At 34.3% G+C, this 23,069-nt stretch overlaps 3 protein-coding genes across 3 annotated transcripts; 1 reads left to right on the top strand and 2 right to left on the bottom strand.

Annotated features, from left to right (window-relative positions):
- Nucleotides 1-4,041: 4,041 nt before the first annotated feature.
- LOC127107530 (uncharacterized) lies at nucleotides 4,042-4,821 on the top strand. The gene is made up of 2 exons (XM_051044810.1): nucleotides 4,042-4,490; nucleotides 4,580-4,821. The coding sequence occupies exons 1-2, from the start codon at nucleotides 4,188-4,190 to the stop codon at nucleotides 4,718-4,720; spliced, it is 444 nt and encodes a 147-aa protein (XP_050900767.1). The 5' UTR covers nucleotides 4,042-4,187; the 3' UTR covers nucleotides 4,721-4,821.
- Nucleotides 4,822-5,327: 506 nt separating this feature from the next.
- On the bottom strand, nucleotides 5,328-6,818 carry LOC127107529 (protein MAIN-LIKE 1). The gene is made up of 3 exons (XM_051044809.1): nucleotides 6,690-6,818; nucleotides 5,930-6,604; nucleotides 5,328-5,834 (listed from the first exon to the last, which is right to left on the bottom strand). Exons 2-3 carry the CDS (start codon nucleotides 6,518-6,520, stop codon nucleotides 5,343-5,345), a joined length of 1,083 nt encoding a protein of 360 aa, XP_050900766.1. The 5' UTR covers nucleotides 6,521-6,604; nucleotides 6,690-6,818; the 3' UTR covers nucleotides 5,328-5,342.
- A 5,717-nt stretch (nucleotides 6,819-12,535) lies between these two features.
- Nucleotides 12,536-15,283, bottom strand: LOC127100538 (cytochrome c-type biogenesis protein CcmE homolog, mitochondrial). Its single transcript, XM_051037754.1, has 2 exons — nucleotides 14,284-15,283; nucleotides 12,536-13,013 (listed from the first exon to the last, which is right to left on the bottom strand). Exon 1 carries the CDS (start codon nucleotides 15,080-15,082, stop codon nucleotides 14,291-14,293), a length of 792 nt encoding a protein of 263 aa, XP_050893711.1. The 5' UTR covers nucleotides 15,083-15,283; the 3' UTR covers nucleotides 12,536-13,013; nucleotides 14,284-14,290.
- Between the last annotated feature and the right edge of the window lie 7,786 nt (nucleotides 15,284-23,069).

Here is a 23,069-nt window from a genome sequence, read left to right as displayed (position 1 = left end):
GTTTTATGTTGAAATTAAAAACCAATTTAACACTTCCATTAAAATTTTACACACTGATAATGCTCATGAATATAGGTCATCCCAGTTTAAATCTTTTTTAACATCACAAGGAATTATTCACCAATCTTCATGTGCTCATACACCACAATAGAACGGTGTTGCTGAACGGAAGAATCGTCATTTAGTTGAAACCACACTGACTAATTTACTTCACCATAATGCACCTTCTTGTTTTTTAGGTGATGCTCTCATCACAACATATGACCTTATAAACCAAATGCCTTAATCGACCCTTCAAGATTAGATTCCATACTCTATCTTGAATCTGCAATATGATCTCTACCTCATTCCTCTTTGAGTTTTTGGTTGCACATGCTTTGTTCATGATCTTAGTCCAGGTAAAGACAAACTTTCCACCAAATCTCTCATATTTATTTTTCTAGGCTACTTACATATAAAAAAGGGATATTGTTGTTTTTGTACTCAACTTCAACGATACATTATTTCCTCTGATGTTACATTCTTTGAAGGTTCCCTTTTTTTATTTGCCTCTGTGTCACCCGATGAGATTTGTAATTTAGATGTTCGAGATATCCCTTAAGTCATCCCTACACCCATTAAACCTCTATTGCAGGTCTAACAACGATGGGCACCCCGTCCATCATAAGTTATAGATGATATTGATCCATCACGACCATCTCCTGCTCCAACTATTCTTCCAGTTACGTCACCTGAACTTGACATTCCAATAGCATTACGATCAGGTATTAGATCTCACAATCCAAATCCTAAATATGCTTGTGTTTTAAATTATGACTGTTTCTCTACTTCCTATGTTTCTTTTATGTATGCTTTAGATTTTGTGTTTATTCCTAAGTCTACGGGTGAAACTATGACTGATCCCAATTGACGTCATGGGATGGTGAAAGAAATGGTTGTTTTGCATTCAAATAATACTTGGGACATTTTTATTTTACCTTCAGACAAAACTATAGTAGGATGTCGAAGGGTTTATACAGTGAAAGTTGGACCATATGGTCAAATTGATCGTTTTAAAGCTTGTTTGGTAGCCAAGGGATACACATTGATATTTGGCCTTGTTTATGGTGACACTTTTTCTCCAATGGCCAAGATTAGTTCAGTATGTCTCTTCCTTGCAACAATTTCTATTAATTATTGGTAACTTCTTTAGATGAACACTAAAAATGCCTTTTTACACAAAGAGTTGGAGAAGGAAGTGTATATGGATCAATCTCCAAGTTTTACTGTTCATGGAAATTCAAGATTTTTTTGTCAGCTTCATCACTCTCTTTATGGGATGAAACTGTCTCCATGTGCTTGGTTTGATCGCTTTAGTTATGCGTTGATATATTTGGTATGACTAGATGTGAAGCAGATCACTCTGTTTTCTTCCTTCATTCCACCATCGGTCAACACATATTTCTTATGGTCTATGTTGATGACATTTTTATCAATGAAGATGATACAGAGGGTATCCAGCTACTCAAAACTCATATTTTCAAAAACTTTTAGACAAAAGATTTAGGTTCACTCAGATACTTATTAGGTATTGAAGTTGCTCATTCCTTATCATGTATTATAATTAACCAACGTAAGTATGTATTAGACATCCTAACTGAAATTGGTATGTTTGACTGTCGTCTAATTGATACTCATACGGATCCCAACAACAAGCTTATTTCGGGTCAGAGGGAGCTATTGGAAGAACTTGGAAGATATTGACGTCTAATGGGTAGACTCAATTATCTTACCATCATCGAACCAGATATTACTTTTGTAGTGAGCATTGTGAATCAATTCTTGAACGCTTCTTGTGATACTCATTGGAATGCAATTATTCGGATTCTCAGATATATAAATAATGCACCAGGAAGAGGCCTATTATATGAAGACATGGGTGATGCTAAAATCACATGTTATTCACATGCATATTGGGCATGATCACCGTCAGATATAAGATCCACTTTTGGATATTATGTTCTTATTGGAGGAAATATGATCTCATGGAGGAGCAAGAAACAAAACATACTTGCACTATCTAATGTTGAAGCTTAATATCATGTTATGGCAGAAATCTCAAGGGAACTTGCATGGCTTAAGAGTTTTCTCAAAGAACTTAGGTTGGGAGACCTTCAGGCCATAAAAATCATATGCGACAATCAAGCGACACTCTATATTGCATTCAAATCGGTTTTCCATGAACGGACCAAGCACATAGAAATAAATTGTCACTATATAAGAGACAAGGTACCGTTAAGAGAAATAACCACATACATTTTCAAATCTGAAGATCAATTAGCTGATATGTTTACCAAGTCTCTCAAGAGTTCTCAAGTGAATTATATTTATAACAAGCTCGAATCATACAATATATACTATCCGACTTGAGAGAGAGTGTTAAGAATTTATTATCAATTAATTAGTATTGATTGATATCCAATTAGTCATAAGTGTAAATTATATTATTACCTATTGTGTATGATCATATTTGCATATAAATAAACAACATGTGTGATCATATTCGACACACAAAAATACAATTACAACAATAATAAAATTAAAACTAAATTTGGTATTAACTTTGATAATAAATTGAAGAAGATTTAAATGGGGAGAAAGATAAAGAATGAGAAGTTACACGAGGGAAGGAGGAGAAGAAGGTTTGATGGAAGGTTCATTGGTGATTCCATTTTTTTTATTTTTTATGGACAGAGAAGGAGACTTTTATGAATCTCATTGTTCCTTCATGTTAATTGACCGCTAATTTTTCTTTATGAACATAAACATTAGGGTTCTTCTGTTTCTGTTTCTCCTCCACCAGCTACCACCATCAAACTCTTTCTCCTATCTTTTCTTCTTTCTTTTGTTAGAATTTTTTTATTACATTTGATTAGAAATATATCAATTAATAACTATTTTATTTTTCTTTCGGTGTCCTTTATGAGATAATCATAGTATGATTTCTCTATGATTAACATAACTCATCATAAATCCAATAACATGCAATAAACCATCAAACTTGTTTATATTGGAATTATAATTTGAATAACATAACATGTATTTTTCCACAAATTATTTTACGAATCCATCATAGTACACAAAAGCACAAAGCAAAAAGCACTAAATTGGGCCTAATAGAATCAACTATTAATCAATGAAAATTTTACCTTGTACCCCTACGATTAATCCCATACCCCTACAAAAATTAAAAAATTCCCATTTTACCCTTAATTGGTTTTAACCAATTTACCATTTCATTTTTACCATTCAGTTGAAAATTCCAAAAATTACACTTTCACACCCCTCGCACCGGAACACTTGCAAAAAGACTTCCGGTATGTATTTTTGCAAACCGGAAGACTTATGGGAAGACTTCCGGAACACAAAAAAAACAAACCGGAACACTTAAGGAAAGAGTTCCGGTTCACATAAAAAAATTTCAAAAAAAATTTGCATACCGGAACTCTTTGGAGAAGAGTTCCGGTTTGCTTTTTTTGTGTACCGGAAGTCTTTCTTTAAGTCTTCCGGTACGTGTTTTTTTTTTTTTTTTTTTTTTTTTTTTTAATATTTTTTTTTTTTTTTTTTTACAGAAATGGAAAATCTTCCCAAAATATGTGTAGATACTACTGATGCGTTTATGACGACGGAAAGATTTGGTACACGAGAAGAGGTTATCAGATGGATTAAAGAGGTTGGAATCGACAATAAAGTAACTGTTATTATCAGTCGTTCAGATACTAAAACGGGGAAGAGAGGGAGAAGTAACAAAATAATATTTGGCTGTGATAAAGGTGGGAAACACAAGATTAGTGATAGTGGTACCCAAAGTGCGTCCAAGAAATGTGGATGTCCATTTAAAATCAGGTCGACTCCGGCGAAAGATGGATCTGGTTGGAAGATTGATGTAAAATGTGGGTTACATAATCATGGTTTACCTGATAGATTAGAAGGTCATTCGTTTATTGGTAGGTTGACCACAGATGAGAAGCAACATGTCGCTGACTTCGAAGAAGATCAAATTATCAAAGAAGCAACCACAATTCATTGTTCAATTTCCTAATCATATTAGGTCATACATTGAAGATGTAGTTAATGTTGAATCAGATGGTAATTGTGGATTTAGAGTCATTGCATCATTGCATGGATATGGTGAGGATGGTTGGTCAATGGTTCGCAGAGAGTTGGGGTTGGAATTAATAGACAAGGATAGGTCAACTTTGTATGACAAGTTATTTTCTAATCGGTTGTCAGCTGTGAGAGAATCTTTGATGATAGAATCGTTTGGTTCACAGCCACCTGAAAAATGGATGAGTCTACCAGATATGGGTTACTTGATAGCCAATCGTTATAATGTTGTACTTGTTTGTTTAGGCAATCCGTGCATCACTTTCTTTCCGATGACAAGTTCACATTCACCAAATGTCTCTATTTATTGCATTGGTTTTGTTAACCAGAATCATTGGGTTCAGGTATGTATTTTTATGTCTAAATATTTTAATTATTCCAGTTAATATTTTATGTTATATGACTTAATCTTTTAATTATTTTACTTTATCAGGTTAACATGAAAGAGGGGTTTCCATTGCCACCGGTCACATTAGATTGGAAGAAATTTCGTTCTCATATAGCAACTACTTGGATGCTAGGATTTGCAGGACGTATGCAACATTGGCAATTACTTACACCTGTATTAGCATGATTATGTAATCAAAACATAAATATGTAATCAAAACATGAAATCTATATTATTATGTCTATTATATTCAAAGCTTAATACATATAATCAATGTGAACGAGAAATATGCAAAGCTTCAAATAAATCAGAAAACTGTGGATCTTCCTCTTCAGCATTAACCTGTCTCAGATAGCGACGAATCAATGTAGATACACGAGCCCAATCAGGATCAGATGGCCCGGCGTCATATACAGGAACGGGTACCTCTCTAGGAGCGTCACGATGGGGAGGGACCAACCGTGGATGGGAAACACGATAATACCACTCCAGATAACCGTCTACTACCTCAGATGGAGTGGTGGCCACGGAAGATGAACCGATCACATCGACAACACTCTGATGGTAACTGATCCAATCAACATCAATATCCGTCGCCATCATACAATCCAGAGGTGGGGATGGAACATACTGTCTATACCCAAACTGACGTAAACATCTATCAGGCAAGTATGGAACAACTGTTTCACCCCACTTCAAACAGCCCCTGTAAAGACATATCTCATCAAATACACGCCATGCTCTATGATCCTCAAATGGTTGCCAGATGACGTCGGTAGGTGTCAGCTCGTCCAAAATAGGTCGTAAATCATCGACCTTCAGATAACCGTGGATGGGAAACACGATAATACCACTCCAGATAACCGTCTACTACCTCAGATGGAGTGGTGGCCACGGAAGATGAACCGATCACATCGACAACACTCTGATGGTAACTGATCCAATCAACATCAATATCCGTCGCCATCATACAATCCAGAGGTGGGGATGGAACATACTGTCTATACCCGAACTGACGTAAACATCTATCAGGCAAGTATGGAACAACTGTTTCACCCCACTTCAAACAGCCCCTGTAAAGACATATCTCATCAAATACACGCCATGCTCTATGATCCTCAAATGGTTGCCAGATGACGTCGGTAGGTGTCAGCTCGTCCAAAATAGGTCGTAAATCATCGACCTTCAGGACTCCCTGTCTATATGACCATCTCATCGCTCGGGGAAGACCACAGTTTCCAGCAGGATTCCAATTCTCCCCTCTTTTTCCAACAGTTGGAAAATACTCGTGAATCCAACACTGTTACAAAATAAAAACATAATAAATAAAACAAATTAAGTTACAATATTTTTAAAATGAATCCAACACTTAATTAACAAAATTAAATTATATACCTGTAGGAGAGTAGGATATCCACCTAGCTGTTTGCAACTGTACATGGACGCATCTCCAAGATATCGGTAGAGGGTAACTAGTGCAGCTGCTCCCCAACTATATCCTGAACATCCATCCAAGTCCCTAAACAGGAGGAGGTATCGTGCCTCTACAAGTGTAAATGTCTTATCAGCAAATATGGTGGAACCCACCAACATCAATAGATATGCTCTAGTCGCATATGCCCAGCTGGAAGCAGCCCTATGATGTACGAATATATCATATAACCACTCCAACTTGTAATACGACCCCCTGCAGCTCCGAACATGTGACTGTGCCTGACTCTGTGACACTCCTAGGTAGTCCACAGCAAGTTCAACAGCTAGCTCTTCAGTCACATCCTGAGGACTCCAAAAGATACCCCTAATGGGCAAGTGAAGTAGACATGCGACATCATCTAAAGTAATGCTCATTTCACCAAACGGCATGTGAAATGAAGATGTCTCTAGATGCCATCTTTCCACAAATGCAGAGACAAGATTTGTGTCTATCTTGTTCAGACTCGTTCTCTGCAGTGAAGCTAAACCGGATCTAGATACCCAACTCTCCATCTGTGGTGGAAGAGCCAATGGAACCCTAGAATTCAACTTCAGTCCATGTTCGGCAACCTTCAACTCTTTCTTTGGTCCTCTTTCCTAAAAACAATTAAAACACATATTAGAAAACAAATTATAAAATATTCAACTATTATTCATTTTCAAATATAGTCCGTTTACTTACCTCACCGAACCATATATGTCGAGCAACATGATGCTCGTACTTCACCAAAAGCGATGTATCGTACGGCCCTCCTGGATATCCAGTCGGCTCAGCTGCAGCTGCAGATGAAGATGCACCCCGGTCTAACGTGCGGACTGAAATCCGGCCATCTGCACCTCTTCTTCGAACCACTGCAAAAATAATAAAAAAAAAAAAAAAAAAAAAAAAAAAAAAAAAAAAAAAAATTACGTACCGGAACACTTCAAAGAAGAGTTCCGGTACACATCATCCAAACCGGAAGACTTGAAGAAAGTGTTCCGGTATATAAGTATACAAACCGGAAGACTTTCTAGAAGACTTCCGGTTCAGTGTCCAAAAAAAACAACAAACCGGAACACTTAAGAGAAGTGTTCCGGTATACCATTTTCAAACCGGAAGACTTACTCTTAAGTGTTCCGGTATATAATGCAAAAACGCCAAAAAATTTTCTTCTCCGGAAGTCTTCAACGAAAATGGTAAAAAAATTTTGAAATGGAAAATATACCCTATTTATATGAGGGTATTTTGGTCAAAAAATTTTAAATGTAGGGGTATGGGTACAATTGTAGGGGTATAGGGTAAAATTTTCTTAATCAATCCTTTGTCACACAACCAAATAGAAATCAAAGCAAAGAAAAAAAAGATATCAAAGTCAAACCTCAAAATCATTATAATATCAAGAAACGCTTATAAACCCCAAAAATTCAATCAAAAGATAACTCTTATAAAAAATATCATCACACAAGAAAATTGTATTGTCCATGTAGAGATAAAAACAAAATCTAACAAACTAAGAAAAAAGAAAACAAACCCCAAACCCTTATTTAATTATAGAAGCGTCGAAATATACACGATCAAAATTTGAAATAAATAAAAGACCATAAAGTGAAAAATAAAAAGGTATAACTAAAAATTGATAATCAAAGAAAATATAAATTTGTGGGTTGATATTTTGAGCAATAACAAAGAAAGGGGGAGAATGAGAAGCCATTGAGGAAAAAGTGAAGACGATTACTAAAAGGGAACAAGATTAAGACAATGATGTTGATGTTGATTGTGAGCCATTACGAGTGAACGGTTAAAAAGATGTATGAATCGGTTTGCTCTGAGGTTTTTTCGTTTAAAGTAGAGAAAACCCTTTAATTTTTGTTTGTTTCTGAAAAATAAAAAAGAGAGATGTTTTTTGTTTTAATTTTTTGCTTTAAAAAAAAAATAGGACCATGAAAACAAAATTTATGGAGGAGGAACAAAAAATTGAGGTGGGGAAATGAAATTTTTTTACGTATAAAATTTATGGGGAATAACCTAGTGGCCAATATTAGCATTTTAATCAATAAATAAAAAATTTAGTCTATTTTTTAAGAAAAGTAGCGTTGGTCAAAGAAAACATTAATTTTTAAGATTAAATAAATAATATAAAATGAATTTAGCATCGATTTTAATAGACAATATAATTAAATTATATTTAACAATGAATATTAAATGAATAAATTAATTAGAGTTTATTTTCTTTTACAGAAAATCAATACCATTAATGACGGAGTCAGAGCTAACGTTAAAATATTTAAACTAAAGTATATTTTTCTTATTATATCGCATAAAAAAATTTATTTCACTTATTATTCAATGTAATTTCTATGTTGTAATCTAGTAGACTATATGTGTTTTGTTGAATATTTTAAATGTGGAAAAAAATTAAGTCATTGTACACTTTTTATCATTTTCCTTTGATTTAAGTGAAAAATAGCAAAACATAGAAAAAATATAATTTGGTTGAAAACATGCCGGAGATTGTGGCTCAAGAGAAATGCAATCCTCTTTAAAAGAGACATGAGAAGAGTAAGTGAAGAGATGGATACCTACCATCAAACTCTTGTTTCGGCCATAACTTGCTATTAGGATTAAATTTAATACATATTGATTACTACGCTTCATATAATGAAATTAATATTTTGTAATTATGAGTTGGAATATCCCTATACTCCTTAATACTAGTATAATTTTTCTTAAAACAAATAGAGACTTAAAATACATTTTAAAATTAAATTAAAAAATATATATATTAAACCTAAATTATCACTTATTTTTTGTGATATAGATTTAGCGATAAAACTTAAAAATATTAAACATTAAAAAACATACATTAATTTGCAGATAAAAACTTTAACGTATCAAAAAATAATTATTAAAAAAAAAGTTGAGTGCTATATAGCTAGGATGAGTGGATGAGAGTCACTATCATTATCCTATTGACCATACAAAACATGCCAAAATGACTCGACATTGTCCACCACATATTTCAATGGTGTTTTTTCGTTTTTCTTTAATATAGACTATATAGTAGTAGTAGATGGACCCATATTGTATTATCATTGCAGACATTGATTGAATAAGAGACACAATATAGTGACACCTATCAGATAGACCCAAATATATTTGATGTGTTCGTGTATGTTTTCTAGTGTAACAATCCATTTATTTTTATAATATTCCAAATAATCAAAATACGATAAGACCCCAATATCTTTCATTTTTTTAATATATAGTATAAGTTATCGTGTTTCATAAGCGATAAAACCAGGTTATTAAAAAAGTCCTTGTGAATTGTGTTTAACTCAAGCCGGTTAGTTGTATATTTTACTTGAATTAAAGTTGTAAGAAAGAAAGACTCGTACTAGTCTATAAAAGTAAAAACATGTGCATTTTATCTAATCATTTAAAAAAATATAGACATATTCTATAGATGGACACTTATTATAGAGCGATGATTGTATATCTCTTTCTATACATATTTGTGTTGAATTTTAATTCATTGTGTCGAATCAGATTGTTCGACAGAAACAATGAAGTATCGAATCACCTAATATATTAAGTTGTGTTAGTGTGTCAAAATGTCGAAACATGTTGCCTCACACAAGATTTCGACTTATGCCTATTTTAGTAGTGTTAACTATTTTGGGTTTTTATAGTTTTGGGTTTTATCTTGAGGTCCAAGTTAACATAAATCTATAAATAGATGGAGTAACTCTTATTTTTGTAACGAGATGAGTAGAGTATTCATAACATTTATATTCAGAGTATTTTTGCAGTTGCAAAGTGAATAAGAAATTTTCCATAGTTTTCTCCTTCATTTTTTTGTACTCTTTCTTTCTTCATTGTTCTTCCTTTTTCATTGCTATTATGTGGGTAATAGCAATCTTGTTCATCAAGATTGATTAAAATTCTTCATAGATTTTGGGGGATTTTCAATAATTTATGATATTTTATTAATTAGTGTAAAAATATAACTAATTTAATTAAAAATTTAATCAATTTAATTTATAGATAAAATTATAATTAATTTAAATACATAAACTAACTATATTTTTAACACTTAAATGAATAATCTATTTTTTTATAACAAGAGGATCAACGACACAAACAAAAAAGACTAGGGATTAAAAAAGACAACTCAGACGGACAATCTTCCAACCAGTCATCACCCCATGTAAGGAATAAGCTCCATTTTAGTCAAAAAAAAATATCAATACAATGGTTAGAATCTCTAGGAATATGATTAAAAATAACATCTTCAAAATGATTAGAGAGACATATGATGCGCCGAACAAGGGAAGATTCTTGACTAAAGACGAAAACCTTCCTAGCAAGAGAATCCATAACACATTTATTATCCACTTGAACAACAAGCTTGGAGAAATTATGATGTCGGGCAAAAACCAAACCACTAATCACTCCCCAATACTACCCATAAGTTATTGCAATTCTTGATTAATTTATGAAAACCACCACGCCAATGACCAAGATTATCACGAAACAACCCCCCACATTAAGCGACACCAAAAGACTTACTCGATCCATCAAAGTTGAGGCAAATCCAACCAAATGGAAGGGGCACCACTTACCCGAAGGCGACTTAAAGCTCACAATTTGAATCCTACGGGCCAGAAACCTACCAAAATTATAGAGGAAAACTTGATTACTAATTGTGTGCTCCAAATTGAAAGGACACACAAAATTAGGATCTTTGAGAAACACGATGGACACAACCCATAGATTATCCCACACATTGATAGGATTCCCATTTCTAAGCTCCCAATAGGAAAAACTATCAATCTTAGGACGCATCTTAACAATGGCTTTCCAAAGATAAGAATCCGTAAGCTTAGCAATAATTCTGCCAGAAACAATCTTCCTCTAAAGGTATTTATACTTCATAACTGAAGCCCAAATTGAAGAATTTCTAGATTTGAAATTCTAGCCCAACTTGGCAAGACAAGTTGAATTCATAATATTGAGGTTACACAAACCCAAACCACGTTGATTCTTAACTTTACACACCGTATTCCAATTAACCGAATGAAGATGCTTCCTATCTTGAGTGTCACCCCAGATGAAAGATCGTTGATAATGTTGAATTTCTTAAGGCAAGCTTTAGAGACAACCATGGACATCATGGATAAGTGGCCAAAGCTTCTATAACCGCATGCACTTCCAGTTTGTCAACTTAGTTTGGACTTTGTCCATCAGGAAATGAAAGTCTTTGATCTTATGAGTTTTACCCGTGATAGGAACCCCTAGGTGATTCCCCAAAGAAACAGTTTATTTGAAGCCAAACTTAGTAGTAAGTCTCTTTCTGACCGAACCATGAGTGTTATTGGAAAATAGTATGCTAGTCTTATCCATGTTGATTCTTTGGTCAGAAGCATCACATAACTTGTAAAGAATGTCTAAAACAACTTGTTGTTGGTGCTCAATAGATAAACCAAAGAGGATGAGATCGTCAACGAACATAAGGTGCAAAATGTTGATCTCATTAACCAATATGCAGACACTGCCAAGACTCATAAGCTACAACATCATGGATGAGATATGAGAGCTTATCCATACAAAGCACAAAAATATAGGGCGATAGAGGATCGCCTTGGCAAAGGCATTTTTTAGATTCAAAGAAATCCCCTTTATGACCTTTCATAACACCCGAAGCGAAACCAAAGTAACAACCATCATAATCAAATTCTTGAGCTTCACAGAAAAACTAACTTCATCAAGGACATTATCGAGAAAATTCCAACTGATGTTGTTGTAAAAAACAAAAAGAAACAAGAAAAATCAAGTATTATTATTAGTATTAATTATGGTTAGTTATTGAAAAAATAAATTCATTATTATTTGTTATTATTAGGAAAAATGATGAGATCACAAACCTTCCAAATATCAAAAAATACGGTTCATCTCTTTCCAAAATCTTTCCAAAACATTTCATTCATGAACATTCAAAACAAATCAAAAAAATAATTCTTTTCAAGTTGATCTAGTTATTTTTGTTATCACATTATTATTATAAATAATAAATATGAAAACAAAATTAACACTAACGAAGACGACTAAATTGGTCATATCGGCCACCGATTCCACACTTACTAGCTACTCTAACTCTTTGCACTCATTGTTGATTCATCCCAAGTGTTTGAAGATTTGAGGTCTTTGAAACATCACCATCACAAGGTTCCCTAATAAATAATTTCTAAGTACTCTTGTAAATGGAAATGAATTTTTATTTCACATGAGTATAAGCATACCGGTCTGCAAAGTGAAACTAGCAGTTTTTAGGAGCTAAATTGAGTTCCACATTATTTTCAGAGACTAAAATAAATCTATGCTTTTTTTCTTTCTGATAATGCTCCCTCTATAGGATTTATACAAAAAGTCAAACAGGCATATTATTTTTGAGGTACGAAGATTGCTTTTCCCCTATACCTCCATTCCATACGGGTAATCAAAGAATGATTTGTATATAGATAACAAATAAAGAGTAATACAGCATCAAATGAAGTGTATAATGTGATGTTTGATTAATATTTCCAAATTCTGCACAATACAGCATCTAGAAAGCGTTTAAATAAGATGAATGATAAATCTACTCTTTTGCTATTCACATAATTCTAAAGATATACTAAAACAATTTGTGATTGATGTTGGGTGAAGGATACTACTACTTGTGGAGGCCCTTTCATTGGACCAAAACATAAACATAACTGTTACATTAGTGTTAATTAATCTATCATGATTCATGAGGCAGCAGTTATTAAAACTAGGAATCTCGTTTCATCATTACGTCCCTATCTATGAAACGCTCAAGCAGCTCCTTCTCTTGCAAAACCAAACAATCTTCAGCCTTGCCAAACCATTTGTACCGGGTTTTTGCTATATAATCATACACAGCATCCCTTATTGGAGTTGGTATCACCCACAGCCAGCTCAAAGCAGAGTAAGGTAATGGCAAGTATGACAGTACACGCAATGCAGCTGCATAATAATGTCACAATGAGATCGACACAAGAAAAATGACATGGAAAACAAGAGTAGTGAAAATGTAATTAACTTATGTTCATCTACTACCTAAATAATCTAATAATTTAGACAAAATCCTAAAGGATGCCTTTGGCAAGTTCCCTTAATAAAGAGCTCATTCATCATCATACAATACACATACATAATACAACCATTGGGAATAAACCTAGGAACTTAAGAGCTATATCTTCAAGCTTCTTATCAATGTAAAATCATTAAGCAAAAGTTTGAAGAAACAAAAGTATTTATCACAATGCGTTGCAATTGATCTATTATTTTGTTGAAGGTCTAAACAATGACAGCAAAGCTGGAAACTATTGATTCCTCAAAAAAACATATCACAAATAAATAATCCTAACAGAATAGAAGACTTCCAAAGATGGGGAATGGATTCTCTCCATTGAGAATCTCACATCTTTTCTTCACTAGATCATCTTAACTATTCAAACACTATAATTTATTTTCTTTCTATATTATAAAATCCTACCCTGTAACTTTGGCTTATGTAACGACATTATTTCAACTAATTAAGATTATGATGCCAAAAATTACACCCATTCGAGTTTCACAATCAAAGATTCAAAAGCTGCTTGAGAAGCAGACTCTAATTGTATGTGCAATATATGACAGACTTATGAGACCAACACTGTCTAACAGGCAATGCTAAAGATTTCAGAGCAATTATCAGTTTTAACAAATCATGCCCACAATACTACCACAGGAAGTTACACAACACCAGTTTAAACCTAAATTCATGCTCAAATAGTGTTGTCGATCACAAAAGGCCAAAAATCTGCCATATTAACACACCATTGCAGCTTAAGGTGCCGCCATAGCGGTCTCTCCTTCACAAATTGGCTATGCCAGTGGCCCAAAAATCTGCCATGCCAAGGCAGCATCATGGCTTCCATTTAACAACACTGAGCTCAAACATATTTCCTTTCGAATTTTGCAATTAATCAAAAGTTAACATTCTTTAATCACCTGTATATACTTATTGAGCAAAATAATGCATTACAACAACATGACAACAATAGCCTCATAAACAATCAAAATTTTCTAATCTCTTTTCCATTATCCCCTTCCTTTTTAGCATTGTGTTCCTCCTAATTATTATATAAAAAAATTCTCCGTATAGTTAAATAATATCCAATCCAAACCCCTAAAAAATCACAACATTGTAACATATTTCTCAATAAAATTAAAATTCAAAGTTGAGCAATACCATCAAATTATGAAGCGATGTTGGGTTTCACTTCAAGCACAGCATTAGCTTCCTCAAGAATCTTTTTATTCTTCTCAATTGAAGCAGCAACCTCTTTAGGCATATATTTCTCATCATGCTTTGCAAGAACTTCAGTAGCAGAAAAATAATACTCTCCACTCCTAGCCTTCGCAGAAACTTTCTTCAAAGAATTATCTTTTTTGATTTCATCTGTGAAAGGCTTCACAAACCCTTCAGCAACAACAGAGTGTCCTTCCCTGAACAAATCAGGCAGAGAGCCTTCATGGCGAACAACTATATCGGTAATCAAATCGGTGATCACGAATTCCACACCTGGAGAAGAAGATGGATACACAACGCTTCCTTCGAGAACCAAACCGCCTAATCGAAACTTGGCTTTGGTAGAGTTAGTTCGGAATTTATCTATTGCGTCGGTTGGAGTGACGTAAAAGACTAATTGATCCTGGAAGTTGTTTAGAACGACGACGATGAAACCGGCGAACGTCGCAAATGAGAGTCCGTAGGTCCACAGACGCTTGGCTTGGAGTTGTCGAGCGCGTGCGGCGATGTCGATGGTTTTCTTAGGCCGCGATGTAGGTTGGCGGCGTGCGGTGGAGAGGAAACGGTGGGTTGAGAGGGAGAACCAGGAGGTGGAATCGAGGGGGGTGGAAGGGGTGATTGAGAAGGAAGAGAAGAGTGGCGGCGAGGGTTTGAATTGTGGTGGATGGAGAGAGGAGATGAGGAGTGAGGCGGTGCGGGTTAGATTGGATCTGAATCTGAGAGCGAGTGCAGTAGCCATTGGAGTTTGGTAGGAACGGGGCAGTGAAGGGTTGGGTTTAGGGTTTTGAATCAGGCTACGCCGCCATGATTGGGAAAAGGTTGGGACTGGGAAGGTTCGGACATGATGAACGGAGAAAAAAGTGATGGAATAGTAGGCCGGGCAAATAAAATAAAATAATTAATTTTTACAAAGAAACAACATTATTTTTAAAGGTTAAGTTTGGATAAACTAAAAAAAACTTAACTCAAGAGTTTCCATTTATTCCCCGATTATATTCGATTTATACTAAAATAAAATTTAAAAATTGATTTAATCCATGTCAAACCGAAAAAAGAAAATGATATTTTTAATTATAAGGGTGCGTCACGCTTTTGAAAATTTAAAAATATTTTTCATGTATTTGAAAATGCATTTATGTATGTATCTATAATCACACAAATCTCCGTCGGTCTGATATCCACTTTATTTGAATAAAATATGATTCGAAAACATATATTTGTATATTATTTTGGTGTATATAGAGATGCATCTCTAAAATAACTCATGTATTCGTTTATGGTGTTTTTATTCAGAAATGTCAAACGAAAAATTGGATGAAACACCATGTTGCATGATCTTTTTCTTCATGCTTAAACATATTTCATTTTCAAAGTCCTTAAAAATGTTCATTTCATTCTCAATCAAATCTTCAACACAAAAATATGTATTTTCGGACAAAGTTTGGTGTGGTCCGAATATGCATCTCCCGATTTGCCTGATACTTTGAATTTTAAAGTTTGTTTTTATGTTATTTGTTGTATTAGATATGATGTGTCTGAATATGTTTCCCAAAATTATTGTGAGGATGAATGTTAAACCGAATGAAGTGAATGATTATGTTAAACTATATGATGTTAAATCGGGTGATCCACTGGTTGTTTTCGACGTAGATGTTCGTGCATGATTTACAAATAAATAAGAGATTATGGTTCATGAACATATGATATAATGAGTCCGCATGGAGGCCGGGAAATTGGGGTTTGGCATTGTAATCGTAAGGTGTGACAATGGTTCGGATAGAAGACAAGTATTTGTAACAATGAGATGTGAAAGAAGTGGCACATACCAACCACAAATTAGGAAGTTGAAACAAGATGTCACAGGATCGAAAAAATGTGATTGTCCGTTTAAATTACACGGATACCGTATGACGGATGACATATGGAAATTTAATATGATTTCCAAATCCATATCAATACCTACAACAAAACTACTCAAGTCCGAAAAGGCGAAACCAGAGAAACCAAGTCTAGCAAAACTTCTATTTAACTTTTCGGGGTCAGAATGAGTTTCCATAATAATCAAGATGTCAGGACGTTTATCAAGGATATAATAATTGCAGACATAGAAGAAAGCTTTGTTGATCTCCCCACGACAGTTCCAAAAAAGGAAAGATAATGGTTTGCTAATAATAAGACACAATAAGAAAATAGGAAACCAAATTAGACCTTAAGCTTGCCATTCTCCATGTCCTCATCAACTGATCCAACTTCCTCAACTTGCTCAGGGGAGTCTCCAGATGCCATAATTATGCTATCAGATTTGGAATTCAGTAAGTTTGAGAAGGTAGAATTATGTTCCACATTACCAATAGTTCACTGTGCTCTTATCCCTTTAGGGCCCAGTTGCTCCAAATTGGACTTTTGTGCATGGAAGTTTACATTGTCTTGATTAGCATTGTCAAATTGGGGAGAGTTGACTTGAGTTACTTTAATAATTTCTTCCATAGTCTCTTCCTCCAAAAGTTTATTAAGGTTATCCTTGGTCTTTTCCCGCACTCGGTCCTTATCTTTCGCCTCTAGAATTCCTTTTGAGGCTATCATCAGAAGCTTGTCGAAATTCTTCTCTTTTTTTGCTCTTCTAACCATGGATTTGTTGGGGCCTTTGTGGGGATGAGCATCTTACACAAAAGTATTCTCCAATTACTTGTTCCTTGAGAAATTTGTATCGCTATAATTAGTAGGTGAAAGGACATTACTATCATACTTGTTATTGTCCTAATGAGAATGCACCAGTTCAGCACAAACTTTAACATGGTTTTCTGTTTGGTTATCCTAAAACAACACTTAGAACCTTGAACCATTCGAGCTAGCACTCTTCTTATGTCTTTAATCAAAGGTATCCTCCTTAGCACTGTCTTGCTTGTTTCTCCTACCTTTTTTGGTTTTCTGGGCAGTAGTCCAAAGTCCAGTAGTTATTCCTTGGCCATACATATTCTCCTCATTGATATTTGATCCATAAGGGTTATCCTTGTTCCCTCCATCTTTTCCAGGCAAAAACTCTTTATGAGATTCACATCCCTTCACCGAGTGCCCATACTTACTACAATTGAGACAAAGCAGGTGGATCATTTCGTATTCTACCTTGAAGTTTCAACCATTGATAGCGAACATAGCCAACAAGGGTTTAGTAAGGTCTACTTGAATACATAGGCGCACATACTTCCCTCATTCTCTAGATAAGGTGTTCTTGTCCACTTTAATAGCTTTTCCAATTCTATTTCCAATAAAAGTTAACACTTTATGTCATAGTACTCAATAGGAAGACCCAATAATCGCACCCACATTGCAAGTTGATTGGCATAATCTTTCGAGGGCCAAAAGTTTAGACTCCACTCACGCACCGTGAGATAGTGGTCTAAAATCAACCAAGATCCTTCAAGAAGCGCGAGGGCTTGATCTTCCTGATTAGTAAAGGTAACCAGGTAGAATTCTTGACCGAGATCAATGATGTTCAAAAAACCCCATTTGGCCCACATGACTTGCAATCGGTTTTCAAGCGCCCTGTATCCAATGCTTCTTTTAAGCATCTTAATAATGACACCTTGCTCCCAAGGCTTGGCTATGCATCTTTCTTCCAATTCTGATAGGATGAACTCCGGGCATTCATATCCAGCAATCCATTTTTCTTCCACCCTGATAACTTGTGAAACATCATCAGTGTCTTGCAAGTCCATTTCATCATCTCTCGAAGAACCCAAATTCCTCGAGGAATCACCTGTAACTATATTTTTAGAGGATATAGTTGTCAATCGAGAAGGTTTATCAGCAGTATCTTCTTTCCCACCATTTGTAGCGAAAAGGTCTTCAAATTCCTTAACCTTGGTGGACACACAATTTAAATGATCCTCATCTTTCTCAATTTGGTTTGTGAGAATAAACCCTAAAGATTGCGTCAAACTCGTTAGCACAACACACCTTGAGAGGAAGGAGCATATATTGAAGCCATACAAGAAGGAAAATAAACAAATTGAAAGCAGAATTCCACCGTAGGAGCCCTACCGATGAGGTCCTTAACCCTTGAGTTAGAAATTTAAACCAAAATCAGATGAAACCCCATAGAAGATTTTGATTCGCTCTATATAAAGACAAATTAGGCTAACCATACTCATCTGGCGACGCATACAACCACAAGATTCAGAAGCTTTTCTTTTGTCACTGTGCCGGACGGTGGCAGTCACGACGCTGGGACTCACTCAGAACCCTAGCAGAGAAAAAAAAAACCAAATTGGGCAAAACGCTTTAACATTTAGTATTGTTATCCATCAAAACTTTTAAATTAAAAATCTATTCTATCAAATTAATTATATATTTGCATGTTAATTATGAAGTATGGCATAGAGTAAAAAGTTAGAAACATTTTTCATGCTAAGTTCATTATAAAAACTTAAAACAATAATTAGAAAACGCAATATCATGTAAACTTTGAAATAAATTTCTTAATTAACAAATAAATAATTAAATATAAAAGAAAAGATGAAGCAAGAAACTATTATAAAATCATCCTTCATATAAATTGTAATGGATTTTCATCTAATCTTATTTTAAATATAAAATTTTGCAACATAAAACTGTTGATTTATTATGTCAGATCTATTTATAACTTTATGATTTTTATCTATATAGGAATTAAGAATAGAGCTATAAACAAATATCTATGAGGTAGATATGCGATCAACTCATATCTCTTATACCCATATCGGAATACAATTATAGAAATAAAAATGAAAACGTATCTGAGTTTGCCATTGAAAATCGTTGACGTATATCGGATATGTGATCTTCCAATTGTAGAGTTTTTCTTATGACTCATTGAATTTCATCTGATGAGGATGAAGAGTGAATTTTTTTAATGAGCCGTATTTTTCAATCGCTCTACAAATGGGGATCATAACCCCTATAGATAACCTTAGAGTTATTTCTTAGTTTTCAATATTTTAATTTAACCACTCATCAAATTAGATATTGACTTATAATATCTATACACTAATCTCATATTTCATGATATTTATGCTTTTAACCACATACTTAATATTAATTAGACGATTGCATTTTTTACCAATTAATAATGGCTCTAACACATACAATATTACATTTGTGACCCAAAAATTCTAACAATCTCCCACTGGTCACATATGTAACTTTCCACATTTGTTACACTTTATGAGCTCAAAATTTACCATTGTATTCTTTAAGCATATCCAAAGTATCTCGGCCGTTAGTCATGTCCGTATACAAAATCAATGTGATTTTCGTCATATCAATCATAACAAAACTCTTCAATGATCACTAATAGTGACACAACTAAATGACATACATCCATCATGAAATGTGCAGCATGAAAATCACATGACTTTAGTATGTATATGTCAATTTTCAACTGGTCATACTTCACTTTAGTGAGATTATTTAATAACTTTATTGTATAAAATGTAAATTATTGAATATCAAACTTTATGAATCGGAAAGTATCCAAAATCATAGTATGCATACATAATACCAAACACATAACATAAAATTCATAATCAACTAACTCCCACTAAACCAAAGACTCCTCTAACGGTACAACACCCATGCGAGCAATGTGCTCATGAAAGGCCTTGGGTGGAAGACCTTTTGTAAAAGGATCTAATTTCATGGAGTTTGTCCTCAAGTTTTATATGGAAATTTGTCTATTTGTACCATTTACTTAACAACTAAGAGCTTGATGTCAATACGTTTTGACTTGGTCGAGCTCTTATTATTGTTAGAATACATGACGGCTTATTTGTTGTCACAATATAACTTAAGTGACCTTTCAATTCATTCGTAGCCCAGTGACAAGATTCATCATCCAAATCCCATGGTTGGATGCCTATTAACATGCTATAAACTTCGCTACCATGGTGGATGAAGCCGTAAGAGTTTGCTTAGTATTGCGCCAAGAAACTGCACCACCAACCAACATGTAGATATAACTTGAAGTGGATCTTTTACTGTCTTGGCATCCAGCAAAATCATAGTCAGAATATACAGTGATCTCTAACTGGTATGACCTCATATATGTGAGCATATAGTCTTTTATTTTGATATATGAAATATTTCATGAACGTTCACTTCCAAAAAATTCAATTGATGTATGTCAATTTTTATGCTTATAATGACTTTATGTTATTCTTCTTTCATACTTGAAATGTGTTCTTTGTGCATAAGCATGGTATCTATCATTAGTTATTGCATGATGCATGTGAGAATGTTGTTTATCTATTCTGGCATGAAATATGTTTGAACATGTTATAATATCAACAAAATTCATGTAGTGTGTCATTGTTGTGATAACATATCTGTTTTTGGTTTGATTGATGATGAATCTATATATCACCTTGCTAGAGAACCAAAAGTATATGTCACGTAAACGTGTCGCTTTTGAAGTAACTCAAGAGTTTTTGATTGCATTGTATCCTTCATCTTTCATATTTGTTGTATATATTATTTGGCATGATTTGTGGAAACCATGTAATATTATTGCTTTAAGTTCTTTTATTTATGTTTAAGCATTTTCAATATTTACATCATTCTATGTGAGTGATGTTTTATTGATGATCTTATCTTTGCAAATGCCTTTGTGTGTTATATTGGAATATGTGTGATACAAGATACTTCTTATAAATTTATTTGTCTATTTTTGATGTTGTCAATGTTGGTGTAAGCCCTAGAGGCCAATAATTTTGGTACTTGTATCGAATTATTTATTAATAATAAAAGGCTTTTTCTTTATTATGTTTGTTTAATAAAGTCCCTGGAATAGCTAGTATCAAGTGTGACTTAATCATGAGATCCCATTAAACATAAGGAGACTATTCTTAAAGTATCCGTAGTCGAGCTTTATTGTGAAGTGGGATAACATTAAAGCATTAAGACTATTATGTATATAGACTGATGATCACATCTCATGGATCATGGATAAGGAGTTATCAAGTCTTAAACATAAGTATGAATATTGAGAGTAATATTTATACTGGATTGACCCGCTATGAGAATATTATATAGAATGTTATGCTAAGTGTCATAAGTTATTCTCACAGTGATAATGATGTATACCACCCTTTGACCTGAAACCACTATGTACCCTAGATGTAGAGTCGAGTGCCTTATTGTTGATCAAACATTGTCCGTAACTAGATGAACATAAAGACAGTTGATGGGTACTCCACGAAGCATGCTGAGGGACATGAGTGACCTAGATGGAATTTGCCCATCCTGCGTAATAGGATAAATGTCTACAGGCCCAATATTAAAATGGACAAGGATGACACGGTCTATGCCTTATGTTCAATATAGACATAAGGGTAACAGGGTAATTATACACATAAGTGTTATCACAAAAGGATTTGTCATATCACATGACATTTTCGTGTCTTGGGTAGCAGTGATGTGTTGCTAGATACCACTCATTATTTATTATGTTAAATACGTGATTTAATATGATTGCTAATGTCTCGAAAACCTACAGGGTCACACACAAAAGGACGGATTGATGAGAGATAGAGTAACTAAGGAACACCGTAAGGTACGGTGCACTTAAGTGAATTGTAGAACATCGTAAGGTACGGTGTACTTAAGTAGAATACGAAATATGGTAAGGTACCACACGCTTAAGTAATTTTGGCATATCATAAGATATGGGCCACATACACTTAAGTAAGATTTTTAGCTTGCAGTCCACACAAGTGGTTTTATAAATAGAACCCTTGTGCATAAGCATTTGTGAAGTTGCAATTTCATTTCTCTCTCTCTCTCTTTCTCTCTCTCTCTCTCTCACTCACTCTCTCTCTCTCTCTCTCTCACACACACACACAACACACACACACATACACACACACACACACACACACACTCAGAGCCTTCATTCGTAGCAGCTAGCACTGAGATTGAAGGAATCTGTTCATGTGGACTGAGTAGAGGCATTATCACCATTCAACATTCGTGATCGCTCCGTAGATCTGCATCAAAGGTTTCAATTGCCACAAGAGGTAACGATTCTATCACTGATCATGCCCATTCGTAAGGATCACTAAAGGAGGAAATTTTTTAAATTCTGTTGTATTTTGGATCGCTCTTCTCCTTCATTGGTATCAGAGCCACTTACGAAACCATGCATCTGATAGCTGTTTATTTTCTGTATTTTCTGTATTAATACGATTAAAAGACAGAATGAATCAAAGAATAAACGAGTAATTAAATTCAGCATCATGTGTGTACGATTTAGATGATTGATGTTGACTATTCTTCGGAATCCGATGTTAGTATGGTGAAGTAGCGATACATCGATCGTCCATAGGTTACACAATTGAGATCGATCAAGTTATATATATGATATAAGTAATCCTGATGCAAAATGCGGTATATATGATATATTATTTCTGTTTCGTTCATTCAAACACTTAATGGTTGTTTTCCTTTTAGCGATCAATGGTCATTTGCTTCTTGATCCGACATTAGTATGGTGAAGCAATGACATGTTGATCAATCATACTGAATTAACAATCGAGGTGTGTTTGACGGTCTGAAATTGGTGCGTTAGGATTCATGACGGCACAAGGGTTATGCTGTCAAAGAGTTATGCGATTAGGGTTGTGACTGCGCAAGAGTTGTGCTTTAAAGTATCAAGTGTTGATGCGTAAAACGACGTCGATTTCAAATGAATT

This window comes from Lathyrus oleraceus, chromosome 7 (genome assembly GCF_024323335.1).
Source record: "Lathyrus oleraceus cultivar Zhongwan6 chromosome 7, CAAS_Psat_ZW6_1.0, whole genome shotgun sequence".
Lineage (NCBI taxonomy): Eukaryota > Viridiplantae > Streptophyta > Magnoliopsida > Fabales > Fabaceae > Lathyrus > Lathyrus oleraceus.
This window is presented reverse-complemented; position numbering and strand designations above follow the sequence as displayed.

Excerpts from the sequence above, each read along its gene's own strand:
- LOC127107530 (XM_051044810.1), top strand. The coding sequence starts at position 4,188 with ATGGTTCGCAGAGAGTTGGGGTTGGAATTAATAGACAAGGATAGGTCA. Across the intron at positions 4,491-4,579 it reads ACCAGAATCATTGGGTTCAG|GTTAACATGAAAGAGGGGTT; the intron begins GTATGTATTTTT and ends TTACTTTATCAG.
- LOC127100538 (XM_051037754.1), bottom strand. The coding sequence starts at position 15,082 with ATGGCTACTGCACTCGCTCTCAGATTCAGATCCAATCTAACCCGCACC.
- LOC127107529 (XM_051044809.1), bottom strand. The coding sequence starts at position 6,520 with ATGGAGAGTTGGGTATCTAGATCCGGTTTAGCTTCACTGCAGAGAACG. Across the intron at positions 5,835-5,929 it reads GATATCCTACTCTCCTACAG|TGTTGGATTCACGAGTATTT; the intron begins GTATATAATTTA and ends ATTTTGTAACAG.